At 49.6% G+C, this 25,459-nt stretch overlaps 1 protein-coding gene across 1 annotated transcript in view; it reads left to right on the forward strand.

Moving 5' to 3' along the window:
• The window catches only part of PITPNM3 (PITPNM family member 3), a 91,476-nt gene that overhangs the window by 20,896 nt on the left and 45,121 nt on the right, over positions 1–25,459 (forward strand). Inside the window, exon 3 of the mRNA XM_004267011.3 lies at positions 5,943–6,050. Within this exon, the coding sequence (XP_004267059.1) occupies positions 5,943–6,050 (108 nt within the window). The remainder of the gene's footprint in view (positions 1–5,942; positions 6,051–25,459) is intronic.

Consider the following 25,459-nt stretch of genomic DNA (forward strand, 5'->3'; position numbering starts at 1 on the left):
TTACAGGCTGGAAAACTGAGGCCAAAGAACTGGGAAACTTGTTCAGGGTCCCACAGAGGGTCAGGCAGAGCAGGGGCTAGAATTCAGAGTCATTTATTTACTCTCTCAAGTATTTATTGGGTATCTGTCCATCCCCCTATTCCAGGTGTAGGGGATGCAGGGCAAGTGGACACTGTCGTGGCCCCCATGGAGCTTACGGTTTAGTGGTGATGGGTGGGAAGACAACGTCCAAGCAAGCGAGCTCTATTGATAGTTTCCATAAATAAAATAATGCAGAGGAACAGACAGCTCACCCAAGAAGGTAGATAAATGAAAGGTGAAAGATGAAAATACGCTCAGCGTCGTTAGTTATTAGGAAAAGGTAAACTGAAGCCACAATGAGGTACTGCCTCACACTTATTAGAATGACTCATTGAGACAACTGACCAGGAGGAGGAGGAATTGGGACTTTGAAAGTCTGCTTGGTGGGAGCGGACAATGGGGCAGCCATTTCGGAAGACAGACTGCAGCTCCTTAGACAGTTTATCATAGTTATAACTACCTTTCCACTCCTAGGTATCTACACAAGAGGTAAGCAAACATATGTCCACCTAAAGACATGTACCTGAATGTTTATAGCAGCTTCATTTATGATCGCCCCAAAGTGAAAACAACCCAAACGTACATCAATGGGTAAATGAATAAACACATTGCGGTACATTCATATATTCAGTATTCATGAAATGCCGCTTGGCAATAAGAAGGAATGAACTGATACACACAACAATACGGATGAATCTCAAAATAACTGTGCTGAGTGAAAAAGAGTCAGACTGAGAAAGAGTGCATATTATGATTCCATTTATAGAAAACTCTAGAAAATGCAAACGAGTCTATGGCAACAGGAGCAGATCAGTGGTTGCCTGGAGGTGGGGAGGAGGGATCAAAAGGGACAGGAGAAGACTTCTGGGTGGATGGATATAGTCCACTATCTTGATTAGGGTGATGGCTTCCTGGGTGTGCACCTATGTCAAAACTTATCAAATTGTACTTTTTAAAAATTAAAAAAAAATTGTATTTTTTTTTTTGGCCGCACTGCGCAGCTTGCAGGATCTCAGTTCCGTGACCGGGGATTGAACCCGGGCCCTCGGCAGTGAGAGCGCGGAGGCCAACCACCGGACCGCCAGGGAACTCCCAAATTGTACATTTTAAATATGTGTAGTTTATTGAATGTCAGTTATAGCTTTAGTAATGCCGTTAAAAAAGAAATGGAGGCACTCCCCCCCCAGTATAACATAAGGGACTGTGGTAAGAGTGGCTGGGCAATTGGGAGGCCCCCAGCGGGTGTGGCCTTGACCTGAGAGCTGAATCGCAAGACATGAGCCAGGTGAGGGTCTGCGGGAATAGTGTTGTGGACGGTGGGAACAGCCAGTGCGAAGCTTTTACGGGAGGAGTGCATAGGAAGGCTGGTGTGGCCAGAGTGAGCGAGGGGACGCCTGCTCAGCGCTGTGCGGGAGGGCAGACCCGGCCCAGTAGCCTCTGGACGTGCTTCCTGCCCAGGCTCTGGAGTGGCCCTGTGTGCCCCTGCTCCTGCACCAGAGGCTCAGAACTCAGGATCTCTGAGCGTAGAGGGAAGTGGCGCAGGTCGTCTGGGGTCAGAGCAGCCAGGTTTTCCTCAGGGCTGGGGCAGTGACTAGCTACTGTCTGACCTCAGGCGAGTCTTGAGCCTCTGGGCCCCGGGTCCCCCCTCTGGAGCACAGCAGGGGTACAGGCTTTGTCTCGTGGCTGGAGTGGAGGATGTCGCTTTGGGAAACTGGGCAAAGGAGCCCTCAGAGAAGCAAAGCACAGGTGTGTCGCTGACCCCTGACCCTCCCTCTCATTGGGGGAGGGGACGTAGAGAAGCAAATGCCAAGGAGCTGCCCCAAAGGCTTCTGGGAATGGGCTGAGTGGGGACCCCCTTGTGATGAAGAGAGGGTGGTGGTACGGCCGTAGGTGGGGCATGGAGCGAGCGGTCCCCAGTCGGGGAGGTTAGCAATCTTGTGTCCCAGAGGCCCCAGAGCAGCGCATATCTGGTCCGTGGAGAGACTGGCCTGTTGGCCTCAGGCAAGGAGTGCTGGAGGGACCTGGACCGGCTGATGGCCGAAGGTGACCGAGCCCTCAGCTCCATGAGCTGCAGGTGAAGCCTGCCTAGCACGGGACAAGGAGGTTCCCCGCTTTGAAGTCCTGTGGGTCCAGCAGACACAGAGGCCCCAGGGTAGGAAGAAAGGCTTTCGCTGTATCCAGGTTTTGTTCCGGGTCGGAGTCAGTCTGAGGTCAAGGCCAGGGGCGTGGTACTGGTGGGTGAGGCTGAGCCTGGCACCTAGAATGGGCAGGGACTGGGGCTCAGGGGGGTCGAAGTAGATGCAACAACTCTGTCCGCACCAGGGGTCACCGGGGTTGAGCATTGGCACATAGGGAACAGTCACCAGGAGTCGAAAAGCAAGGTCAATAACCAGGACGTTTATTCAGATAAAGCCCTTCGTGGCCTTTGGCCTCCACTGGGAGTCTCCAACTACAGTGAGGGGAAACGGAGCGGAGGCTCAGAGCTGAGGCGCGTGTCTCCCTGGTTGTCCTGAGTGACTCCAAAAGGAGATTTCTCAGCTGCTGCTTCCATGCGTGTGTGTGTGTGTGTGTGTGTGTGTGTGTGTGTGTGTGTGTGTGTGTGTGTGTGTTTCTTGCTGCCACTCAGGGGACAAGCCCATTGTTGCCAGGGTGAAGATCTAAGGCTGAGTACTGAGCGCAGGGGCAGAGGAGCGGCCCAGAGAAGGAGAGAAATCTCGTCTGTGAGGTGGGGGGCCAGGGAGCGGCTGGAGAGACAGGCAGGCTGAAGCCTGGGGCGGGGGGTGGGGGGAGCAGCAGAGAGTGCAAGGAAGCCAGGGAAAATACGAGAAAGCAGAGAGGGAAAGAGAGCAAGAGAGACTCAGAGAGGACGGGAGAGAGGGACACATACCCACACACACACAGACACACCAAGAGAGACACCAAGAGAGCCACACCAAGAGAGTTGAAAGAGAGACAGTGACCCAGGAGAGAGAGAGATCAGAGACACCAAGAAGGGCTGCAGAGGTGGAAAGCTCCGAGGGGCAGGCACCCAGAGAAACCCAGAGAAGAGATCAAGAAAGAGACGCGTCCACCCAGAGAGAGGAGAGAGACAGGTTCTGGGATAAAGACAGAGCGAGAGCAAAGAGTAATCGTGATCGAGGCCCAGAGAGAGGGACAGACACGGCAGAGAGCCTGAGACAGAGAAACCCCAGGACCCAGAGGGACAGAGATCAGTGGAAAGGGACCTGGGTCAGGGATGGACATCAAGCAGGGAGGAACACGGGGAGAGTCTGAGAGGAGATACGTTTCCTAGAGAGAGAGACAGAAGGCCGAGAGGGAAGGATGGAGGGGGGTCATGCGGATACAAGGAAGAGGGAAAAGATGCTGAAGCCTCTCGGGGTTCCGATAGCCTCACATCACCGTGAGATGGGGCTCACGCATTATAGAAGAGCCAGGATCTAGGACGTGCAAGCACCTGCTGTCTACCCAGTGCTGGACCAGGAGCCCCAGCTCACTCACCTGACTGTGGCAGTTTCCCGCTGTGTTTTTCACAAAGCTGAATTCCTACAGGATGGAGGTCGTGTCTCACACTGCATACAGCAGCTGCTCAGGAAGCCCTCCGTTGCAGAATGAATGTTAAATGAACAAGCAGAAAACTGCACGCTTGGGTAGCTGAGCCAGGAGACATAGGCACTCAAGGTGGGCTGCAGGCTGACCCTGACGACCCCGCTCCGAAGCTGGGACAAAATGACGTCGGGGTACGCAGCAGCATAGCTGGAACTGGGGCATAGCTCCACGTGCTCTGGTGGTGGTGGTAATGGTGGTACCATCATCTTCCTGTGCTGTTATGCACATCTGTGCTCCCGCCGTGTGCTAGTCGTGCTTGTACACACTTTACCTTCATTGTCTCATCATCTGATTGAATCCTCACAGCAATTCTAGGACGTGGGCATTACTGTGATGTCCTTTTATAGATGAGGAAATGGAGGCTCATAAAACATAAGTTACTGTCCAAGGTCGGACAGCTAGCAGATGGTGCATCCGGGATTGAAAAGAGTCGATCTAACGCCAGAATGGAGCTCTTAACCCCCTGGTGACCCTGCTTCCCCAAGAATAGTACTACCTGATACTTGTTTACAGCATTCTGGCTTGTGTAGCCTTTTCAAGTTTACTATGTCAGTCGTCCTCATGAAAGTTTGCTAGAAAGAGTTGTGGAACCAGAGCTGTTATTCCCACGGAAGCAATAAGAGAAGAGGAACAGCTGAGGGACATCTGTAAAGGTACAGGCTCACATGTAGCACCTCAGGACTGGAACTCAGTCAGGGCTCTGCCCAGAGCATGATGCTGCCTAGAGGTGTAAACCGTGCCCAGATGGAACACCCCGGGTTCAGGAAATTGTCTGGTGGCGTGTGGTGCTTGGGCAGCCAATACAGGATGTCCAGGACAGGCAGGCCATCAGGAGGGCAGGATTTTAGGACTCTTGAAATAGTATATCTGGGTTTAAATCCTGGCTCTAGCCAGTGACCTTCGGCAAGGTACTGAACTATTCCATGCTTCAGTCTCCTTGTCTATAAAATGGAGATAATAATAATTGTACTTTTTTAGAATTGTTATGAGAATTAAATAAATTTGTGTTTGTAAAACACTTCTAATGACCTCAGTGCATACTAAGATTTGGTAAGTGGTGTTAAGTAGATCACATAAAATAATCAAATAAGGCAGGAGGAGGTGTCCCAGCCAGAAATGGGGTCTGGATGACTGAGCTTCAGTGGTTCAGAACTCTGGACAGATCCCCAAGCTTTAGATTCACCATATTGGTTCCATGTGCTCTGTGAAGTTCTTTGGCAGTGAAATGGGTCTTATCTCTTTGTTCTTGGTTACGATGAGCTTAAGAATTCTCCTCATGACCCTTTAATGTCTGCTCTATGAGAAAAGGCACAAAGGTCTTCACCAGGAAGGCCTGTCTCTTTAAAGAGAGAGAGGGGGCATTCCTGTGGGTTTGTTCTTGAGGAAATGTCCCTTTCAGGGATGAGGGACTGCACCAGATATATGTAATTGATGTGTGGGACCCAGGGGCTTGTGTTCAGTGTGTTAGGGAATATGACCTCACCAATTCCTCTGAGCTCAGACTGGGAAAGGGCAAGGATAGAGACAGGGTTGAGGGGAGGACTAAAGGGAGAATGGAAGCATTAAGAGGTTCATAACGTTGAGATGTGGGTTAAGGGTTCCATATAGCTTAAGGCTTGCTTAGAGGCAGAAGTCTTCTGCTCTCTCAGTTACTCCAGAGCCGCTCCTACACCACTCAAATCCTGATCTGCTCAAACAAGGATGGCAACTCACTCCTCATGTGAAGAAGTAACCTTAATGTCTCCCATCTGTAAGCACCCCCTGTGCACCAAGGTCTTTATATTCATTATCTCTCCTTTAATCCTTACAACAACGTTATGATTAGACATTGCCAGTCCCATTTTACTGATAGGAAAACTGAGGCGCAGAGAAGCCAAGTAACTCACCCAAAGAAAAACTGCCACCTAGTGGTAAGGCTTTACTTTTTCTTCCCAAACACACTGCCTTTCAAGAAATACCACTCTGAGTGCTAGGAATGGAGCCTTCTGTGAGTGTTCAGCCTCTCTCATGACTGTTCCCTTGTTACTTTTTTTTGCTGTAACATGTGGAAACCCAGTAGGGTACAACAACAATGCCTTCTTGCAATGAAAAATTCCTGGATGTCTTATACCTGTCTGTAACTATAGACACCTTCAATAGTTGACATCTTCCTCAACTCAAAGGAAGAAATAAATACTCCCTGAGACATAGGCTCCTGTCAGGGCTACCTCTACACAGCCCTGCCGACTCATGCCCATCTTTACTTCTTTCCACAGAGGAGGTGGCCGAAGGGAAGAACGCCATCCTCATTGGGATGAGCCAGTGGAATTCAAATGACCTGGTGGAGCAGATCGAGACCATGGGGAAACTGGAGGAGCATCAAGGTAAGGTTCTGCTTCTCTCCTGGCTGGGTGTCTACATGTGTGTGTTGCGGACAGTGCGCAGTTTGAAATGACGGCAATTTGGGGCTAGAACCTGGGTTTTCTACGAAGAGTCATCTATCTGTCTGGGCACTTCGCCTACAACCCCTGAATTCTATGACCTGCAGGAATCCTCGTGGGGACTTCTGCAGGGTTTTCTGTGGCAGAAAAACTCTAGGATACTTCAACAGAGCTTCCTGTGTTCATTGGATGACCACCCAGGAGCATGGGTAATTAAGGGCAGGCGGCAGGGTCCAAGCTCCTTGGAATCTGCTAGTTAATGTAGGGTAGCAACTGGAAAGCCTTTGGGAATGGGCAGGGGAGAGGGGCAGCAGTTGGGGTTGTAACTTCCTTTGGTCGAATTGTTGAAGAAGGTTATGGCTGGGGATTCGTCCAGAGGCTTTTTAAGGAGGGGAGTTTTGACCAGGGGCTTAATCAGCAGACAAAGCAGGCATATTCTTCTAGGCATCCATCCTTCTGTCCATCTGACCATTTCATGTTATGGACAGAATGTTCGTTGAGCATCTACTATGTATAAGTGCTTGGTAGGAGGGGCCAAAGGTGATTTAGCTGAGGCTTCTGCCTTGTGATGTGTCACAGAGTGTAAGTCAAAACATAAAGGGGTCAACCCTTAAACTGAGGGTTGTTGGGCCCAGAGGGGAGAGGCAGGAATTTTAGAAGGAGGCAAGAGAGGGGGTCTCAAGGAAGCATTCTTGACAATGAACCTATGGACCCAGGCTTCACAAGGCAAGTGGAGGATGGAACCAAGGAGCTTATAAAATGTGAGATGGCATATGGGGAACCTGAGGCTCAGAGAGGGGCTGTAGTTGACTAAGGTCACACAGGAGGGAGAAGCAGAGCTGGGGCTAGAACCCTATCCAGGACCCAGGGTGCCTCTGCTTCTGTTAGCTTTTTCTGTCCCTCGTCCCCACCCAATATATCACTCCTCCTACTTCCCCTCCTTCCCATCTCCTCTTTTCCTTCCTCTCTTGGCCCCATCTTTCCTGTCATGGTCTGGGCCAGGCTACCTATCAGGAGACGCTCAGTGAGACAGTCCTGGCCTAGCCCAAGAGAATGACCATTTTGGTGTTGACCATCTTGGCGGTAGCTGTCTCAGCCCAGCATCTGTTCCTTTTCTTACCCTCCCCCATCCCGGCCTCCTTGGTTCAGAGCCCGCCCCATACCAGCTTGCCCATCCTGAGAGATGGACAGGCCTGGGATGACTGTTCCATTTTACAAACGAAGCACCCAAGGCTCAGAAGAGCTGCATCTTGCCCAAGGTCCTCCAAGTTGGGGGCAGCATCACACTTAGACCTTCAGTCTCCTGATTCCCAGACCAGGGCTTTGCTTCCCAAATTGGACCAAGGCTCAGCACAGTTCTGAGCCCCGGCAGAGTCAAGTCCGAGCAACCCAGAGTCTTAACGGCAAGGCCCTCCTGGGCCACTGTCACATTCACAGAACGAGTGGGCTCTGAGTCTGGTACCCAAGACCAGTCCAGAGGAAATTTCCCAGTCTTCCCTGCTACTCATTTGCAGATGGACCCTTTGTCTACTCTTTCCTTCACCCCAGGAACCCGGAGGGGGCCCAGAAGGGGTCATGGACTCCAAGTGCTTCCCTGGGACAATGCTTGGAGTGATGAAAAGACAAACCGAGACTTGTACTCACCACCCATCTGGCCATCCCCTCCCATCCCAACCCGCGCTTGTCTGCCAAGGAATGTGTGACTCAGACACAGTGTGAGCTAAGGAGGAGGTGAGTGAGAAGCAGTGTGAGCTGGGAGGGCAGGGGAGGAGGAGGCAGATGGAGGTCGATGGGCAAGGCTGAAACCGTAGCTTTGGAATCTAAGAGGTCTGGGTTTGAACCTTGGCCCTGCCACCCCGTGGCTTTGTGGCCAGGAAAGTCACATCGCCTCTCAGAGCCTCAGTTTCTTCATCTGCAGAATGGGGCTAGCACACAGATTGCACACATTAAATGAGCTGATACTTGCAAAGTGCCTTCAGTGCCTGGTCATTATAACGTGGGAAGGGGGAAAGAAGAGTGAAAGATCTTTCACAAACACAGTTCTAACAAATGCATCATGGAGCTCATGAGAGGTTGGATTAGGGGCAGTGGCTTGCCTGAGTCCAAGAATTGATGCTGTTTCCTCCCAGTATGAAATGGGGAGCAAGAGGGAGAGAGAGAGAAGGAGGGGTGAGGAAGAGGAAACCAGCCATGTGTCTGGCTCCTTCTGAGTCCCATTCCCCTGTGGATTCATGATGTGAATTCCCACAACATGGCAGAACACACACGCCGACTTCATTCATTCCAGCAGCCACTTCTGGAGCCGAGACGTGGGCTCAACCCAGGATGGTGGGGAAATAAAGACAAGCGGGCTGGCCTTGTTACCTCTGTAGGAGCTCACAGCAGACAGGAAGAGGATCATGGCCACAGCTACAGGGCAATAAGACAGGCTGAGTCAGGGGCCTGAGGAGAGAGCCTCTGGGGACTCTTTTGGGGAGAGGAAGTTCTAAAAACACTTTCTGGAAAAGGCTGCAATCAAAATTGGTGTTATAGATCGAGCTCTACCCCTGCCTCCTTCCATACTCCTGCCCTTAAACGCAGGGCTCACTGCAGAGACAGGCCCCGCCATGGTTCAATCACAGCTACCCCTGGTGATGACCCCCAAGTTCATCTCTAGCCAAGACCTACCCCCTGGGCTCCAGACTCATATTCTCAGGAGGCTCCTACTTGCCTCTACCTGGACATCTCAAAACCACTTAATGCTCTGCAAGTTCCAAATGGAGCTGAGCTTCTTCCTTCTGAACCTTAATTATGTTCTATGGCCCATCTTGAATCTCAGTCATTTGGAGCCTGTGTTGCATAGGTACGTTCAGGCTGCTCTGGTATCTCCAGTTCTTGAGGGCGCTAATTCTGGTATGTGTGTGTGCATGTGTGTGTACCTGCGCACATGCTACCTGTACCTCGTGGGTTTTGTTTCTTCATTTTTTTTTTTTTTTTTTTTTGCGGTACGTGGGCCTCTCACTCTTGTGGCCTCTCCCGTTGTGGAACACAGGCTCTGGACGCGCAGGCTCAGCGGCCATGGCTCATGGGCCCAGCCGCTCCGCGGCATGTGGGATCCTCCTGGACCGGGGCATGAACCCGTGTCCCCTGCATCGGCAGGTGGACTCCCAACCACTGCGCCACCAGGGAAGCCCGTTTCTTCATTTTCTATTGTGAACTCATCTTGGTCAATACCCCACCCTTTTCTTTTCTATGGGAATCTTGTGTCCCCCAGGTCTTGAAAACGTCCTTCTAGTGATTGGTCTTGTGTCTCTGCTGGGCCTGAGTGTTTCACTAACCGTGGACATTTTATATGCTAAATTTACAGCTTTGCGGTTCCATTCTCCTTGAGTGGTGTAAATTTAGACCCCACACCCATAGGTGGCAAGGGCTTAGGGTTTTAATTACGCATGTGTGACTTTTTTCTTTCCCACTGTCTATGAATGGTTTTTTGGCTGCTTCCCCAGAAGACTTTTTTTTTTTTTTTTTTTTTTTATGCGGGCCTCTCACTGTTGTGGCCTCTCCCATTGCGGAGCACAGGCTCCAGACGCACAAGCTCAGCGGCCATGGCTCACAGGCCCAGCCGCGCCGCGGCATGTGGGATCTTCCCGGACCGGGGCACGAACCCGTGTCCCCTGCATCGGCAGGCGGACTCTCAACCACTGTGCCACCAGGGAAGCCCTTTTTTTTTTTTTTTAATGTTTCTTTATGGGTGGAGCAGCCCTTCACGGATCCCTACTACACAGGAGGCGCTGCTCTAGCTCCTCACCTTCCACAGGCTGAGGCCAAGTCTGTGGAGTTAACAGCAATACTGTTCTCAGCCTCTAGCCCTGGAGCCTTTATCCATCTGAGTCTTCCAGGGCTCTTCTCTACATTAGCTTCTGCTTTTGTGTCTGGATTGTAGTTCCCTCTTTGTTTCTGGCACTTGTATATTATCCATTCTTTATTTTGAGCTCGGTTACATATTTACTTTTTTTTTGGATATGTATTGTCCAGTATTTTTTTTTTAATATTTACTTATTTATTTGGTTGCACCAGGTCTTAGTTGTGGTGGGCGGGCTCCTTAATTGTGGCATGCGGACTCTTAGTTGCGGCGTGCATGTGGGATCTAGTTCCCTGACCAGGGATTGAACCCGGACCCCCTGCACTGGGAGCGCGGAGTGTTACTCACTGCGCCACCAGGGAAGTCCCTATTGCCCAGTATTTTCATGGAAAGGGATCCTTTGGCATCAGCTCAGTCCACCTTATGATTATTTTTACAATTGCTTGTCTTGTTATTTTTATTTAGTGTTTTAAAAAAATGTGGTAAAATACATAAAACTTACCATTTTAGCCATTTTCAAGCGTACAGCTTAGTGGCATTAATATAGTCACACTGTTGTGCCGTCATCACCACCAGGATGAAGAAGCTCCAGAACTTTTTCATCCTCTCAAACTGAAACTCTGTCCCCATTAAGCAATAACTCCCCATCCCCCCCTCCCCCGGCCCCCGGGAGCTGCCGTTCTACCTTCTGTTCCTGTGAATTTGGCCACTCTAGGCGCCTCGTACAAGTAGAATCAAGCAGGATTTGTCTTTTCACGTCTGGTTTGTTTCACTTAGCATGTCTTCAGGGGCCATTCATGTCGTTACATGGGACAATTCCATTGCATGTATCTACCGTGTGTTGTTTATCCATTCATCTATCGATGGACGTGTTTTCACCCTCTAGCTGTTGTGAATAATGGTGCTATGAACATTGGTGTACAGATAACCATATTAGTTCCTGAATACATTCTTCCTCTGTTTCTTTGGCCACGGCTTGTGGCGTATGGGATCTTAGTTGCCTGACCAGGGATTGAACCCGTGCCTTCGGCAGTGAAAGCGCAGAGTCCTAACCACTGGACCGCCAGGGAATTCCCACTTGAATATATTCTTGTTGTAAATAAACAATACAAATAAACAATCAGTACAAATAAACCAGTCTTCCTTATCTACTTCTTCAATTGCAGACCTCACTTCAGAGTATATCAACGTGGAGGGTATCTCTCTAGAGATAGATATTAGATGTCATTGTTGCAATTTAACTTATTTTTTCCATTTAATAGTAGATCTAGGAGAGCTTTTCCTGTGAGTATTTATAGATTTGACTCATTATTTTTACCTGTACTATAGTATTCTCTATAATAGATGTACCATAATTTATCTAACCACTGTGTAGTGATAAACATTGGAATTTTTCATCATTAAAACAATGATACATGGGTTAAGAGTATAAGCATTGAAACTCGTAATAGATACTGCTAAACAGTTTTCCAAAAAGATTGTGCAAATTTATATCCACACCAGCTGTGGATTAGGTGAGCCATTTCCCCACAGTGTCACCAGACTTGATATCATCAACTTGACGGATGAAGACATTTTCTTGTTTTGCTTTGTCCTGACTTGACTGCTAGTGAGAGCAATCATCTTTCCATAAATGTGTTGCCCAAGTCCATTTTCTTTTTCTCTGAGTTTCTTAATCATGCTTTTTGTTCATTTCTACTGAATTGTCTTTTTCTTCTTGGTTTTTAGGAGCTCTTTCCCTGTATTTTGGATATAAATTACTTGTCTGCTGTGTATTTGAAATCTTTGTGTCTTGAATTCCTGCCACTTGGCTGAATTTTCTTATTTTCTAATAGTTTGTCAGTTAATCTCTTGGGTTTATTTCGGTAGAGTGTCACATTGTTTACAAATCTCAACAGTTATATCCTTGCCAATATTTACCCAGCTTACTTATTTTTCTTATTAAATTGCATTGCACAGGATCTCCAGATAGATGCTGAGTGGTAAGAGTGATCCAGGCTTTCTTATTTGATCTTGACTGTAACGCTGTAATCCCCTCCCTCTTCTCCTCCCACCCTTCCCCCTCCCCTTTCCTCCTCCCCCTCCTCAGTTAAGTGTATTGAGGTATGATTTACATTAGGTAACCTGGTCTGCGGGATCTCAGTTCCCAGACCAGGGATTGAACCCACGCCCCCTGCAGTGGAAGCGTGGAGTCTTAACCACTGGCCTGCCAGGGAAGTGCCAGCGTTCACCTTTGTAGTGTATGTTTTTTTTGTTTTTTTTTTATCCGATACGCGGGCCCCTCACTGTTGTAGCCTCTTCCGCTGCGGAGCACAGGCTCTGGACGCGCAGGCTCAGCGGCCATGGCTCACGGGCCCAGCTGCTCCGCGGCACATGGGATCTTCCCGGACTGGGGCACGAACCCGTGTCCCCTGCATCGGCAGGCGGACTCTCAACCACTGCGCCACCAGGGAAGCCCTTAGTGTATAGTTTTCACCGCTGCTTCTTAAATTCCATGACTTCCGCTTGGATTTACTTCCTCTGTTAATTAGAATGTCTCCTCAAGTAATTCTTTCAGGTAGGGACTGTCAGGTAGGGATAGTCATTTCCCAAGCCCTTGCATTTCTCAGTGTGTATTCATTTTGCCTTTACACCTTTTGGAATAATCGTATTCCAAACTATCTCTGAAGACATTCCTCATGGCCTTCTCGCATTTGGTGTTGTTGGTGAGAAGTCTGAGGCAAATGTGTGGGTAATCTGTTCTTCCCTCTTGTTGAAGCTTTCAGTTTTTAAAAGCTTTATTCTTTGCATTCTGAAGTCACAGCCAAGTTTGCAGATGAGGTTTTGTTGTTTGCTGTGTCTGAACCTAGTGTCCTCTTTTTTTTTTATTACTGTGACATTTTCTTTTGATTATTTCTTCAAGTATTTCTTTCACTATGTTTTCTCCTTCCAAAACTTAGATAGTTGCTGGAACCATGTCTCAGCTTGCCCTGCCTATTCTTATTTCTTGGTTCTTGCTGGGTTCTGGAAGTAGTCCTTTGTTCCAACTCATCAACAGCTCCCCAACTTTTCTCTTCTTTGGCTGTTTCCGTTCTTCTGATCAACTCTTCTTTTTTTTTTTTTTAACAATCATCTTTTCATTTTCATGTGCTCTGGCAGGTTCTTTTTCATAACAATCTGATACGGATTCACAGATGTCATGGACTCATTCCATGCTTTTTAGAGTCTCTATCTCCTTGTTCTTTTAAGTTTCAGTTTTCTGGTCTGTCAGAAGTGGATGGGAATAGACCACACACACTTCAGATTGGATTAATTACCCAAAGATCCATAAGTGAGATTATAACATGGAGCAGGATCGAGCTTGGTTCTAATTGTCTAAGGAAACACACAGCTGTCATTAACGTTGTCCAAGTAAAGCAGGTCTTGCCAAATTCTTTTTTAAATTGAGACATAATTCACATATCATAAAATTCACCCTTTTTTTTTTTTTTTTTTTTTTTGCGGTATGCGGGCCTCTCACTGTCGTGGCCTCTCCCGTTGCGGAGCACAGGCTCCGGACGCTCAGGCTCAGCGGCCATGGCTCACGGGCCCAGCTGCTCCGCGGCATGTGGGATCTTCCCGGACCGGGGCACGAACCGGTGTCCCCTGCATCGGCATGCGGACTCTCAACCACTGCACCACCAGGGAAGCCCCTAAAATTCACCCTTTTAAAGTGTACAGTTTTATGGTTTTAATATATTTTTGAAGTTGTGCAATTATCACTATTATCTAGCTGTAAAACATTTTTGTCACTCCCCCCAAAAACACCCCATACCCATGAGCAGTCAATCCCCATTTTCCTATCCCCAAGCCCCTGGAATTTCATATACATGAAGTCAAACAATGTGGTCTTTTGTGGCTGCTGTCCTTGTCTAGCATAATGTTTTTGAGATTCATCCATGTTGTAGCATGAATCAGTACTTCATTCCACTTTGTGTCTGAATAATATTCTATAGTATGGATATATCACATGTTGGTTATCCATTCATCAGTCAATGGACATTTGGGTTGTTTCCGCTTTTTGACTGCTATAAATAATGCTGTCAAAAATATCTGTGTACAAGTTTTTGTGTGGACGTATTTTCTCTTGGGTGTATATATCTATGAGTGGAATTGATGTATCGTATGGTAACTGTTTAACTTTTGGAAGAACTGACAAACTCTTTTCCAAAGTGGCTGCACCACTTTACATTCCTACCAGTACTTTATAAGGGTTCAAATTTCTCTACATTCTTGCCAACACCTGTTATTGTCTGTCTTTTTGGTTTTAGCCATCCTAGAGGGTGTGAAGTGGTATATAATTGTGGTTTTGGTTTGCATCTCCCTAATGACTAATTATGTTGAGCTTCTTTTCATGTGCTTATTGGTCATTGTTCATCTTCTTTGAAGAAATGTCTATTCAAATCTTTTGCCCTTTTAAAAGTTGGGTTGTCTTGGGAATTCCCTGCAGGTTCAGTGGTTAGGATTCCAAGCTTCCACTGCGGGGGGCCATGGGTTCGATCGCTGGTCAGGGAACTAAGATCTCACACGCTGTGCAGCACAGCCAAAAAAAAATTGGGTTGTCTTTTTATTGTTGAGTTGTAAGGGTTCTGTATATATTCTGTATGCTAGACCCTTATCAGTTGTATAATTTACAAATATTTCTCCCATTCTGCAGATTGTCCTTTCAGTTCCTTGATCATGTCCTTTGGAGCACAAATTTTAAAAAATTTACAAAGTCCAATTTATCTATTTTTAATTTTATTGTGTGCTTTTGGTGCCATATCTAAAACACCATTGCCTAATGCAAGGTCATGAAGGTTTACCCCTATGTTTTCTCTTAAGAGTTTTATAGTTTTAGCTTTTGTATTTAGGTCTTGGATCCACTTCGGGTTAATTTTTGTATATGCTGTGAGGTAGGGATTCAAGTTCATTCTTTTGCATGTGGGTAACCAGTGGTACTAGTACCATTTACTGAAAAGAAATTATTCTTTCCTCCATTGAATTATCTTGGTACGCTTGTCAAAAATCAATTAATCATAAACATATGGGTTTATTTCTGGACATTCAGTTCTGTTCCACTTATATATATGTCTATCTTTGTGCCAGTACCACAGAGTCTTTATTACTGTACACTTGTAGTAAGTTTGAAATCAGGAAATGGGAGTCCACCAACTTTTTTTTTTGCACGTTCTTTTCTTGCAAGTTTGGCTCTTCTGTGTTCCTTGCATTTCCACGTGGATTTTAGAATCAGCTCATCAGTTTCTGCAAAAAATCCAGCTGGGATTTTTTTTTTTTTTTTTTGCGGTACGTGGACCTCTCACTGTTGTGGCCTCTCCCGTTGTGGAGCACAGGCTCCGGACACGCAGGCTCAGTGGCCATGGCTCACGGGTCCAGCCGCTCCACAGCATGTGGGATCTTCCCGGACCGGGGCACAAACCTGTGTCCCCTGCGTCGGCAGGCGGACTCTCAACCACTGCGCCACCAGGGAAGCCCCCAGCTGGGATTTTGATAGGGATTGTTGTTGCATCTTCCAGATCAATTTTGGAAGTATTGCTAGCTTAACATTATTAGTTTTCTAACGCATGAACATGCAATGTCTTTCCATTTATTTAGGTCTTCTTTAATTTCTTTTAATGACGTTTTATAGTTTTCAGTGTACAAGTCTTACACTTGTTTTGTTAAATCCATTCCTAAGCGTTTTATTCTTTTCGATGCTATTGTAGCCAAAATTGTTTTCTTAATTTCATTTATAGATTGTTTATTGTAAGTGTGTAGAAATACAATTTATTTTTGTAAATTGATGTTGTATACCTCAACTTTGCTGAACTCATTTATTGGTTTTATTTTGGGGGGATTCCTTAGGATTTTCTATATATACAATCTCCAAATAGAGGGAGTCCAATCTGTCCAAACTGGATGCCTTTTATTTCCTTTCATTGTCTAATTTTCCTGGCTAGACTCTCCAGTATAATATTGAATAGAAATGATGAGAACCAACATCTTGTCTTGTTCCTGATCTTAGGGGAAAACTTTTCAGTTTTTCATCATTAAATATGATGTTAGCTGTGAGGTTTTTTTGTTGTAGTCCTTTCTGTGGTTGAAGAGATTCCCTCCAGTTTCTTGAGAGCTTTTATGAAAGGATGTTAGATTTTGCCAAATGCTTCTTCTGCATCTGTTGAGATGATCATGTGGTTTTGGTCCTTTATTGTATTAATATAGCATATTACACTGATGGATTTTCATATATTGAACAATCTTTCATTCCTGGGATAAATTCCACTTGGATCTTGCCGTATCACTAATCCTTTATGCTCAGGATTTACATATCTCTTCCAGAATAAGCTGTGCTAATAGTCTATGAGCTGTCACTTAAGAGAGACTACAATCAGGGCCCTTCTTGTTTCTGAAACAAACTTAGTGTCATCAAGGCCACATTCTCATAGAGACAAAGGGAGCAGTCACTGCCTAGGTGTCCCTGATCAACTTCTCTGCCTCGAGCTTTCCAGAGAGCTGTTTCTTCCTGCCACTCACCCTCTGACTCTAGTTTATACCCTTATTTCTAGATATGTGATTCTTAAAGAGTGGTCCCTGGACCAACACAATTAGCCTCACTTGGAAACCATCAGAAATACGAATTGTGTGGGACTTCCCTGGTGGCGCAGTGGTTAAGAATCCTCCTGCCAATGCAGGGGACAGGGGTTCGAGCCCTCGTCCAGGAAGATCCCACATGCCACGGAGCAACTAAGCCCATGAGCCACAACTACTGAGCCCGTGTGCCACAACTACTGAAGCCCGCGCCTAGAGCCTGTGCTCTGCAACAAGAGAAGCCACCGCAGTGAGAAGCCTGCACACTGCAATGAAGAGTAGCCCCTGCTCACCGCAACTAGAGAAAGCCCGCACGCAGCAACAAAGACCCAACGCAGCCAAAAATAAATAAATAAATAATTAGAAATATGAATTGTGGACTTACTGAATCAGAAATCAGTACGGCTCAGAATCTGTGTTTTAACTAGCCCTTTGGGAGATTCTGGTGCTTGCTAAATTTGAGAGCCATTCATGATTATGATGCTAAGTTGGTTGAAGGAACCCGCAGATCCGTTTTCCTGTACTCTCCTTCAGGCATTGAGTTTGGTATCTTTCTTTCACATTGTTGGTTTTCCTCATATATTTAGTAATATTTGGATACATACTGCACTTTGTGTTTGCGGTTAGCCTCTCTCTGAGTGATGTGATATGTCTATTTACTGCAAGCTGCTGTCATCTTATTATTGGGGAGGGTAGGAAATGCTGCAGGGTGACTTGAGCCATTAGCTTCTGCTTTGCCCCTCTTGGGTATTTTCAGCCCCGCAGGGTGTCCTGTCCCTCAAACTCAGCCCTTCTCACACCTGGGGACAGATGCCTCTGCTTGGTACAAGCAGGAGTTGGTGGGCAGGGTGAATGGGGAGCCCAGTCACCTGGCTTCTCTACCATGGAAGCCCGGACAGTTGCAAAACCTTCCTTTGTTCCTGTGTTCTCCACCCATGACCCTGACATTCCCTCTGAGCTGCCCCTACCTTTGGCTCCAGACCTTTCTGTACAGGGTTGAGGTTATGGTTTCCTCTCTCCTGGCCTGGTTTTATGGGCATTTGACCTTAGCAGTCACACGAGTCTCCATGCATAGCAGAGTCTCACGCTCAAGTTTATGCTCTGCTGTTACCATCTTGAAATTCTTAGTCATTTTGAACAAGGGGCCCCACAAACTATGTAGCCAGTCCTACCCCCTCCATCAGATCTCTCTGCCTTCTGCCTTTTGAGGGTACCTCAGAATTTCTAATCTGCCAGGATATCCCTTCCTGTTTTACAATGCTACTGAAGATTACTTCATACAAAATAGTTAATGCCATTTTCTAGGGGTATGGGACAGGAGAAAAAGGCTGGATCTCGTTGCCAGTTGGCCAACTTTATCCAATCCTACTGTGATGGTTCTAAAATATAAATCCAGTAATATCATTCTGCTATGGAGTTGGCAACTAGGTGTTTGTTGGCTGCAGAAGGAAGTATAGGGACTTCCCTGGTGGCACAGTGGTTAAGAATCCGCCTGCCAATGCAGGGGACACGGGTTCGAGTCCTGGTCCGGGAAGATCCCACATGCCATGGAGCAACTAAGCCCGTGTGCCACAACTACTGAGCCCACGTGCCACAACTACTGAAGCCCACGCGCCTAGAGCCTGTGCTCCAGAACAAGAGAAGCCACTGCAATGAGAAGCCTGCGCACCGGAACGAAGAGTAGCCTCCGCTCACCGCAACTAGAGAAAGCCCGCCAGCAGCAACGAAGACCCAAAACAGCCCAAAAAAGTAAATAAATAAATGAATAAAAATTAAAAAAAAAAAAAAAAGAAGGAAGTATAAACCCCCCGGCCTGGCATGTGAGGCCATCCTGGTTCTAGCCTTCCTTCTAACAATTATAATTGTCTAGGGTTAATACGTTCCCCATCCCTGCAGGAGTCAAGCAGCCCTGGAACGACTACACAGGGGCTGTCAGAGGTCATTGCTGAATCTGGCGATCTCCAGGTTATCTCTACTCTGATATTCATGACTTCTAGGCTATACCTCCCCCTTCCGTTCACGCTGTGTCCCAGCCAAATGCCCAGGGGCTGCTTGCTGACTCTCAAGCCCACTTGAGCTCTGCCTGCTTCCCGCACCCCCCCCCCCGCCCCCCGCCTTTCCCCTGATTTCCTCTCCATCTCTCGTAATCCTGTGCACTTCCCCAGGGGGCCTCCCCACTGGCCCAGCCTCTCCCAGAGCACCTCCCTCTTGCTCGGCACTGCTTACGTGGGCTGCCCCTGCAGTGCTGACCCGTCTGTTTACAGCTGTGCCTTTCTGGGTGGTGATGCTTTGCCTCCTTTTCTGAACCGGAAGCAGTGAGGTGCTCATCACGCATTCGTGCCCTCCCTCCCTCCCTCCCTCCCTCCCTTATGCATTCAGGACACACGTACTGGTACTTACTCTGTGTCGGACCCTGTGCCGGTCAATGCTGGGGACACATTGATGACTCAGAAATGGACTCAGAATTGACCGGCTCCCAGACTTGGGGGTGGGGCCGCTCCAGGCCAGTGAGCTAATTACTCTAACAAGAGTGGGAACAAGGTCCAGAGGGACCAGAGAAGGACCCGGAGCCGGAGCTGAGATGTGAGGCATGAAGGAGGCCTTTCGGGGCTCTGGACAGACCCGTGAGGGTGCAGCAGGCAGAGGGAACAGCAGGTGCAAAGGTCCGGAGGGAGGTGTGAGAAGGCAGGGAAATTTGGGTAGCTACTCAGAGTTCGTCTTAACTGGAGTTGGGAGGCTAGGCATCGGGCTGGGGGGGTGACCGGGGGGGTGGGGGGATCTCGGAGAAGAGGTAGGAGTGGGGAAGCTGAAGGGAAGGCCTTGAACATCAGGGGTGCCCCCGGGGACCCACAGAACAGTTTAAGCGGGAGGGACAAGCTGCATTTTAGAGAGATCCTTCTGGAAGCCGATGCAGAAGATAATAGGAGGGACCAGGGAATGAGTGTAGAGGGGGTTGTGATGGGCCGGGTGAGAGGTGATGAGGGTGAATCTTGACCTTGCAACTCAGCAGAGGCTCAGCGTGTGGGGAGCACCCTGAGCAGGGGGGAGTATGCGGGTCTTTCCTTCTCAGCCCCACTGCGTGGGCTGAGTTACCAGGCTGGCCAGAGCCTGGCAGATCACAGGGCTTCAGTTGCCCCCATTCCTGCTCCACGGGGCCTGCTCAGACCCTTTCTGGCGTGTCAGGAGGAGAAATCCCGATTCCTTCTTCCCCGAGGCCCCGTCTGCCTGAATTGCTCCCTCAGCAGCCACCCAATCCTCCTGTTTCAGGTGTTTGGTGAAAGTGTTTCTGTTCTTGGCCACACACTTTGCTTCTCTTGCTCTCGGGGAGCTCACCGTTTGTTGGAACGGGATTGGAAAGAGGAAATATAAAATCACTCAGGAAACCATGGGCGGGATATGGAAGCATCTTCTTGGAGGAAATGATGGGGCTCAGATGCGCGGGGGTGTGAGGTTGGGACAGGCGGGATCAGTGGGCGACGGAGGCCCTGCCCTCCCTGTGTAGCCTGTCGTGTTTGCGGGAGCTGCTGGCAGCTTCTGCATTTGCAGAAAGCTTCAGCTGAGGCGAGCCTGTTGGGCCCAGGGGCCCTGGAGAGCGTAGGCCAAGTGGGGTCTCATTTAGACAGTGGCTGAAGCAGCGGCACATCTGGTTAATCACCCGCGTCCGGGGAGCCTGCTAATCAGGAAGCCGGCTTCACTGCGGACTCCTCCGCGCTCGCCTGCTGGTGGCTGTGAGGGACGGCGGGGCTGGATCCTTTCCCCGGCAGCCCTTACAAACAACCCCTTCTCCATTCCCCCTGCTCCCCACTCCTCGGCCCCTGACCCCCCACCCCCACCCCCACCCCAACTTCAGGAAGCGCCTCCCACACTGCCTGAGCCATCCCAGGAAGCCCCTGCTCTAGAAAGCCCCTCCCCCGATAGGGGGCAGAGGTCATGGGAAGCGCCCCCAGGAGATGTGAGGGGTGTTGAAAGGGACCAGATATAAACTTGGGTAAGTGACGTCATCCTTCTGAGCCTCAGCTTCCTCTTCTGTGAAGGCACCCTTCTCCGCACAGGTGTGAGATCTTCGTGATCTAACAGGTGGGAAAGCACTGGGCAGACCCCAAGCTCTGCAGCCCAGGGGCAGCCTTTCTGGTTTCCACACCTGAGCCTGCACTGCTGGGGCCGGCTCTGGCCTCCCCAGCATTCTTCCTTCTACCCACGTGACACCGGTGTGAATCCTGCGTTCCAGCTTCTCAGTGACATTCCCTCCTGGCTTCTTTTCACCTCTGCACCCCTGCTTCCCCCCTACCCCCAGCTTTAATGACCCAGCTCCACTTCCCCAGCAGGCATTATTGCCCACTGAAATCCTGCCTGGGCTACAAATCCTATTTCCTTTCTGGTAATGAAGTATTGCTTGGTAGCAGCATCTTGTAAACCGTCTAGGTGAGTCGCTCCTAGGGCCTGGCCTGAGAACAGGGAGGTGATGGGCTAGACCTGGCCCATCGCCTCCCCTTCCCCCAGGGTCTGGCTCAGAGCAGGTACTAGAGAAACACCAGAGGTGTATGTGCTGTAGTCAGGGCTGTGGCCAGTGCTCTGAAAGGCCTGGGGCTTGGGGTTTCATGATCTCAATTCTGAATGATTTTGTCTTCAGCTCTGTGTTTTGTAAGTGCCGCTCGATGGGACAGTGGAGCATGTGCTGGGACTGGGAGCTTGGTTCACGCGTCGGGCCGCCTCCCACCCCCTCCCTGCCTCCCAGGATGGGCTCTTGGCCTCCCTCTCTCCTGCCCTCTGCCACCCAGCTTCCTCCTCCCTGCACCTGCCCAGAGACAACTACTGTCCTCCCCCAAGCAGGGGCCTGGGTGCCGGGATGGTTGGGGTCAGAGGCATGGAGCCCAGTGTTAGTACAGAGCAGCCGTCCCCACCCTGGGCTGGCAGAGCTGCGGTGCCTTCGGTGGGTGACTCAGAGAGGGCAGGCCTCTCACCCGCCCCATCCAGGGACCTAGAGTGTTTTGATGCGGAGGCTGCGGTACCCTTGGGGGTCACCTGCCTGCCCGGAGGGGTCGGGGCAGCGGGCAGTGGGAAGCTTTCCTGCTCTCGGTCACGGCACGGTGCCAGGGTCCAGCGGCTGGCGGGAGGGGGACTCTGGTAGCTGATGGCCCATGTGCCTGGGCGCCCCCGGGCACCTGTGAATGTCTACACTCACTCCTCAGGTATCCCTGTGCACGAGGGAGCACACATTAAGTAGCAAATAAAAAACACCAGGACAGGTCAGGAAAGGACAAAGGGAAAACTGTATTTTAGTACCTTTAACAGTTTTTTGTTTTTGGCTGGGCCTCATGGCTTGTGGGATCTTAGTTCCCGACTCGAGATTAAACCTGTGCCCTTGGCAGTGAAAACGCGGGTCCTACCTACTGGACCGCCAGGGAATCCCCAGGTTTTTTTTTTTGCTTTTTGAATGAGGGCCTTTTCATTTTGCACTAGGCCCTGCTCATTATGTAGTTGGTTTGGGGCACAGTAGAAATGGCGGGAGACTCGGGTTTGGAAGAGCTAGTGAACCCCTCCGCCTCTCCAAGCTGCAGTTGTCTTATCTTCCCCGGGCCCCGCTCCCCTACACCTGCCTTTCCTTATCTGCCCCGGGCCCCGCTCCCCTACACCTGCCTTTCTTTGGTTCCACGTGCTGCGGACGGGGTCTCGCTGGCTGCTTGCAATGTCCTGCTCGGTGCTCTCCCTGTCAAAGCTATGTTTGCCCCGAGGCTCTCAAGTCATGGCTCTGTCGCACCTTCCCCAGGGTCGCTCGGTCAGAGTGAGTCTCTCCCTCCTCCTTCCTCATCTCACCTTGACTTTTTCCTCTCCGTGTCCCCCACGGTCCCTGGCACAGTGCTTGGCAGATAGAGAAATAGAAGGGGTTTTATAAGTGAGTGACTTCATCTCGATGTGAAGCATCTGTCCTGCTGGATGGCGGGAGCTGACTTTCCCCCTGGACTCAGCTGGTGCTCAGACAGGACGCTCGTGTTCGGTCCTGACCTACGCATCTGACATCTGATGTGGGATCTCCCTTGCTCTGTCCGCATCAGTGCTGCTCTGGCACCCAGGGAAGCGGTCTGCGGGCGCCTTGTCATGCTGTCGGGGGGCTACTCTGCGAGGGTGCCCAGGCCTCTGTTCTCTACCTGGGCCTCTCTGGAGCACGGGCTCTGCCGTGACCCCTGGGCCCGGGGAGCACTGTGAGCTGGCACCCAGCACTAACCATTGAGCCTCTCTACCTGACTCCACCTGGAGTCGTGATGGTGACAAAAGAGATGAAATCTTGAGCCAGTTGTTAAAAGTAAATAAGTAAAGGAAGCAACAGTAAGACCACTCCTCACACCTTGAATGGCTGCTGTGTGCTGGGCTGTGTGCTAAGGGGTTTACACACATTAACCATTTGATACTCACAATAACCCTCTGAGGTAGGTAGCACTCCTGTCCCCATTTTATCGATTAGAAGACTGAGGCATGCAGAGGTTAAGTAACTTGTCCAAGCGTACATGGTTACCAAGATTTGAGTCCAGGTGTTTAACCGAAATGCAGTACAACCAAGGACTTTCAGTACTTGTAGGGTCCTTAGAGAGCACTGGACTCACACTGGATTGTGGGAATGAGGCCCAGAGAGGGAAAGTGACTTGCCTCAGGTCACACAGTGAGTCCGAGTCCATGGGAACCTGGATGGGAATCTCAGCCTCCTGACTCCAAGTCTATGCTCTTTCCATTCCCTACTCCTGCCTTTGAGAGTGCCCAGAGGCCCTGATCCCATGGAGGAGGGAGACAGATTAGGATTCAGGTGACATGAGCCATGAAGGCAGCCCTAGCAGGCAGAGGCTGCAGAAACAGGGCAGTGGATTCCAGTGCATGGCATCTGGGATGGTTCATTCCCTTGGAAGGGAGTCGCCCATCAGCCCCTGGATTGTTGGCGGGGAGGTGGTGGCATTTCCTACACTGGAGCCACCCTTGAGTCTGCAGGGGAGGGACCGGCAGCTTTGCACGAGGAAGGGCGTTCAAGGCCCCTGGCAGAGGCCTGGAGCTGGCTTCTTTCTGTGCCCTGGAACCTTCCTTGGAGAACTGGGGTTCTTGGGGAAGCTGTGGACACATTTTTGGGGGGACTTCAGACTTGCTCAGGAAACTGGGGACACCAGACCTGGTATCTGTAGGTTCTGCCGGCATGGTCAGGGTCAGGAGAGAGGGTCCCACCTGGGCAGCAGGATCCTGCCTCTAGCTAGAGTTTTCAGGCTGGAGGCGTGACTTCTACATTGCTTGGCCCATGCCCTAGACTCCAGTCTGGCCACTTTTGTGCTGTGCCCCTGGCCCTGGACTCCTGTCCTGGCAGAGCTGGAGGACCCTTCAGCAGAGTAGAGTGAGACCTTCCATTGAACAGATGTGTATAATTGAGGCCCAAAACATGGTGCCACAGAGCCAGGGCCAGGACTCCTGATGCCAAGGGGCTCCCCTGGCTGAAGATCTTTGGGGGACTCAGACAGAACTGCTAACTGACTGGGCTCTCAGTGGGCTGAGGTCAGCTGAGGGCCGGGGATTCCACTTCTCATATTTTAGCCTCACTCTGGCCACAGAGAATTTTCTAGCTCCTGGGGTTTGGCTTAGGTCCCTTTCTGAGCCTTCCAGTTAGGTGGGGTGGGCTCGAGGGGAGCATTCGCGATGGAAGGGAACTGGCCTTTGCTGAATCTGACCCTGTGAGTCCCTTGGGATGCAGAGCTGACCTTTGAGGACAGAGGTCCTGAGAATTGAGCCCTTTGAGGAAGGATCAAAGTCTTCGTGGAAGAGGTGGCCTCGGGTTGGTTCTCCACCCAGCCCACAGGATACAGCGTGTTCGACAGAGAAAGACGGAAGAGCCCTAATGGTGTTCAGGTCATTTGGCTGGTGGAGATGAGGCAGGAAGGGGTGGGCAGAGGCTGGGGACGTGGGCAGGGGCCACTTTACAGAGAGGCTTGCTTGCCAGGCTGAGAATTTGATGACGGCGAGTCACTGGAGGGCTTGGAGCAAGAGAGTGGCCTGGGCAGGCCAGTTTTCAAAAGATTAATCTGGTGAAATTAGAGGCAGAGAAATTTGACAGACCAATGTAAATGCTGGGGAGGTGAGCGTCTGTTAAGAGCAGCCCTTACTTCTGCTGCGACTGGGTGTGTAAATCAGAACATACGCCTCTCTGGAAAGCAATCGGGCAATAAACATCGAGCCTTAAAAATGTTCTTACCCTTTGACCCAAAATTTTCCTTCCGTGGCTGTATTTTTTTTTTTTTTTTTGCGGTGCGCGGGCCTCTCACTGTTGTGGCCTCTCCCATTGCGGAGCACAGGCTCTGGACGCGCAGGCTCAGCGGCCATGGCTCACGGGCCCAGCTGCTCCGCGGCACGTGGGATCTTCCCGGACCGGGGCACGAACCCGTGTCCCCTGCATCGGCAGGCGGACTCTCAACCACTGCGCCACCAGGGAAGCCCTGTGGCTGTATTTTAAGGAAATCATAAAACAGGCAGAAAGAGCTTCAGCCACAAAGATGTTCCTTGCAGCAGTAATTATAAGGGTGAAATTTTGAAACTTTCTGCCAATAAGATAATTTAAAAGTCAACCATGATGTATCCTCTCAATAGAACATTCTATAGCTGTTGGAGTGATGTTTACAGAGGTTTCGTAGCTTTAGTTATTTATTCATGCTTCAACTTGAAGTACAGAAAGTGTATTTTGTGCTTCTTTATCATCGATGATACCTTCCACGAGCCAACCGTTGATCTATTTGTTGGGGATACAGAGATAAATGACATAATCCCGGCCCACAGAGAGACGATATGATCTCAACTGGCCCAAAAAAATGTTTATGGAAAGAAGCCTGGAAGGAATGACATAGAATGGGGACCAGTAGTTTTCCCTCAGTCATGGGATTGTAAGGAATCTTTTCCCTTTTCTCTC

Source organism: Orcinus orca, chromosome 19 (assembly GCF_937001465.1).
Source record: "Orcinus orca chromosome 19, mOrcOrc1.1, whole genome shotgun sequence".
In the NCBI taxonomy this organism is placed as follows: domain Eukaryota; kingdom Metazoa; phylum Chordata; class Mammalia; order Artiodactyla; family Delphinidae; genus Orcinus; species Orcinus orca.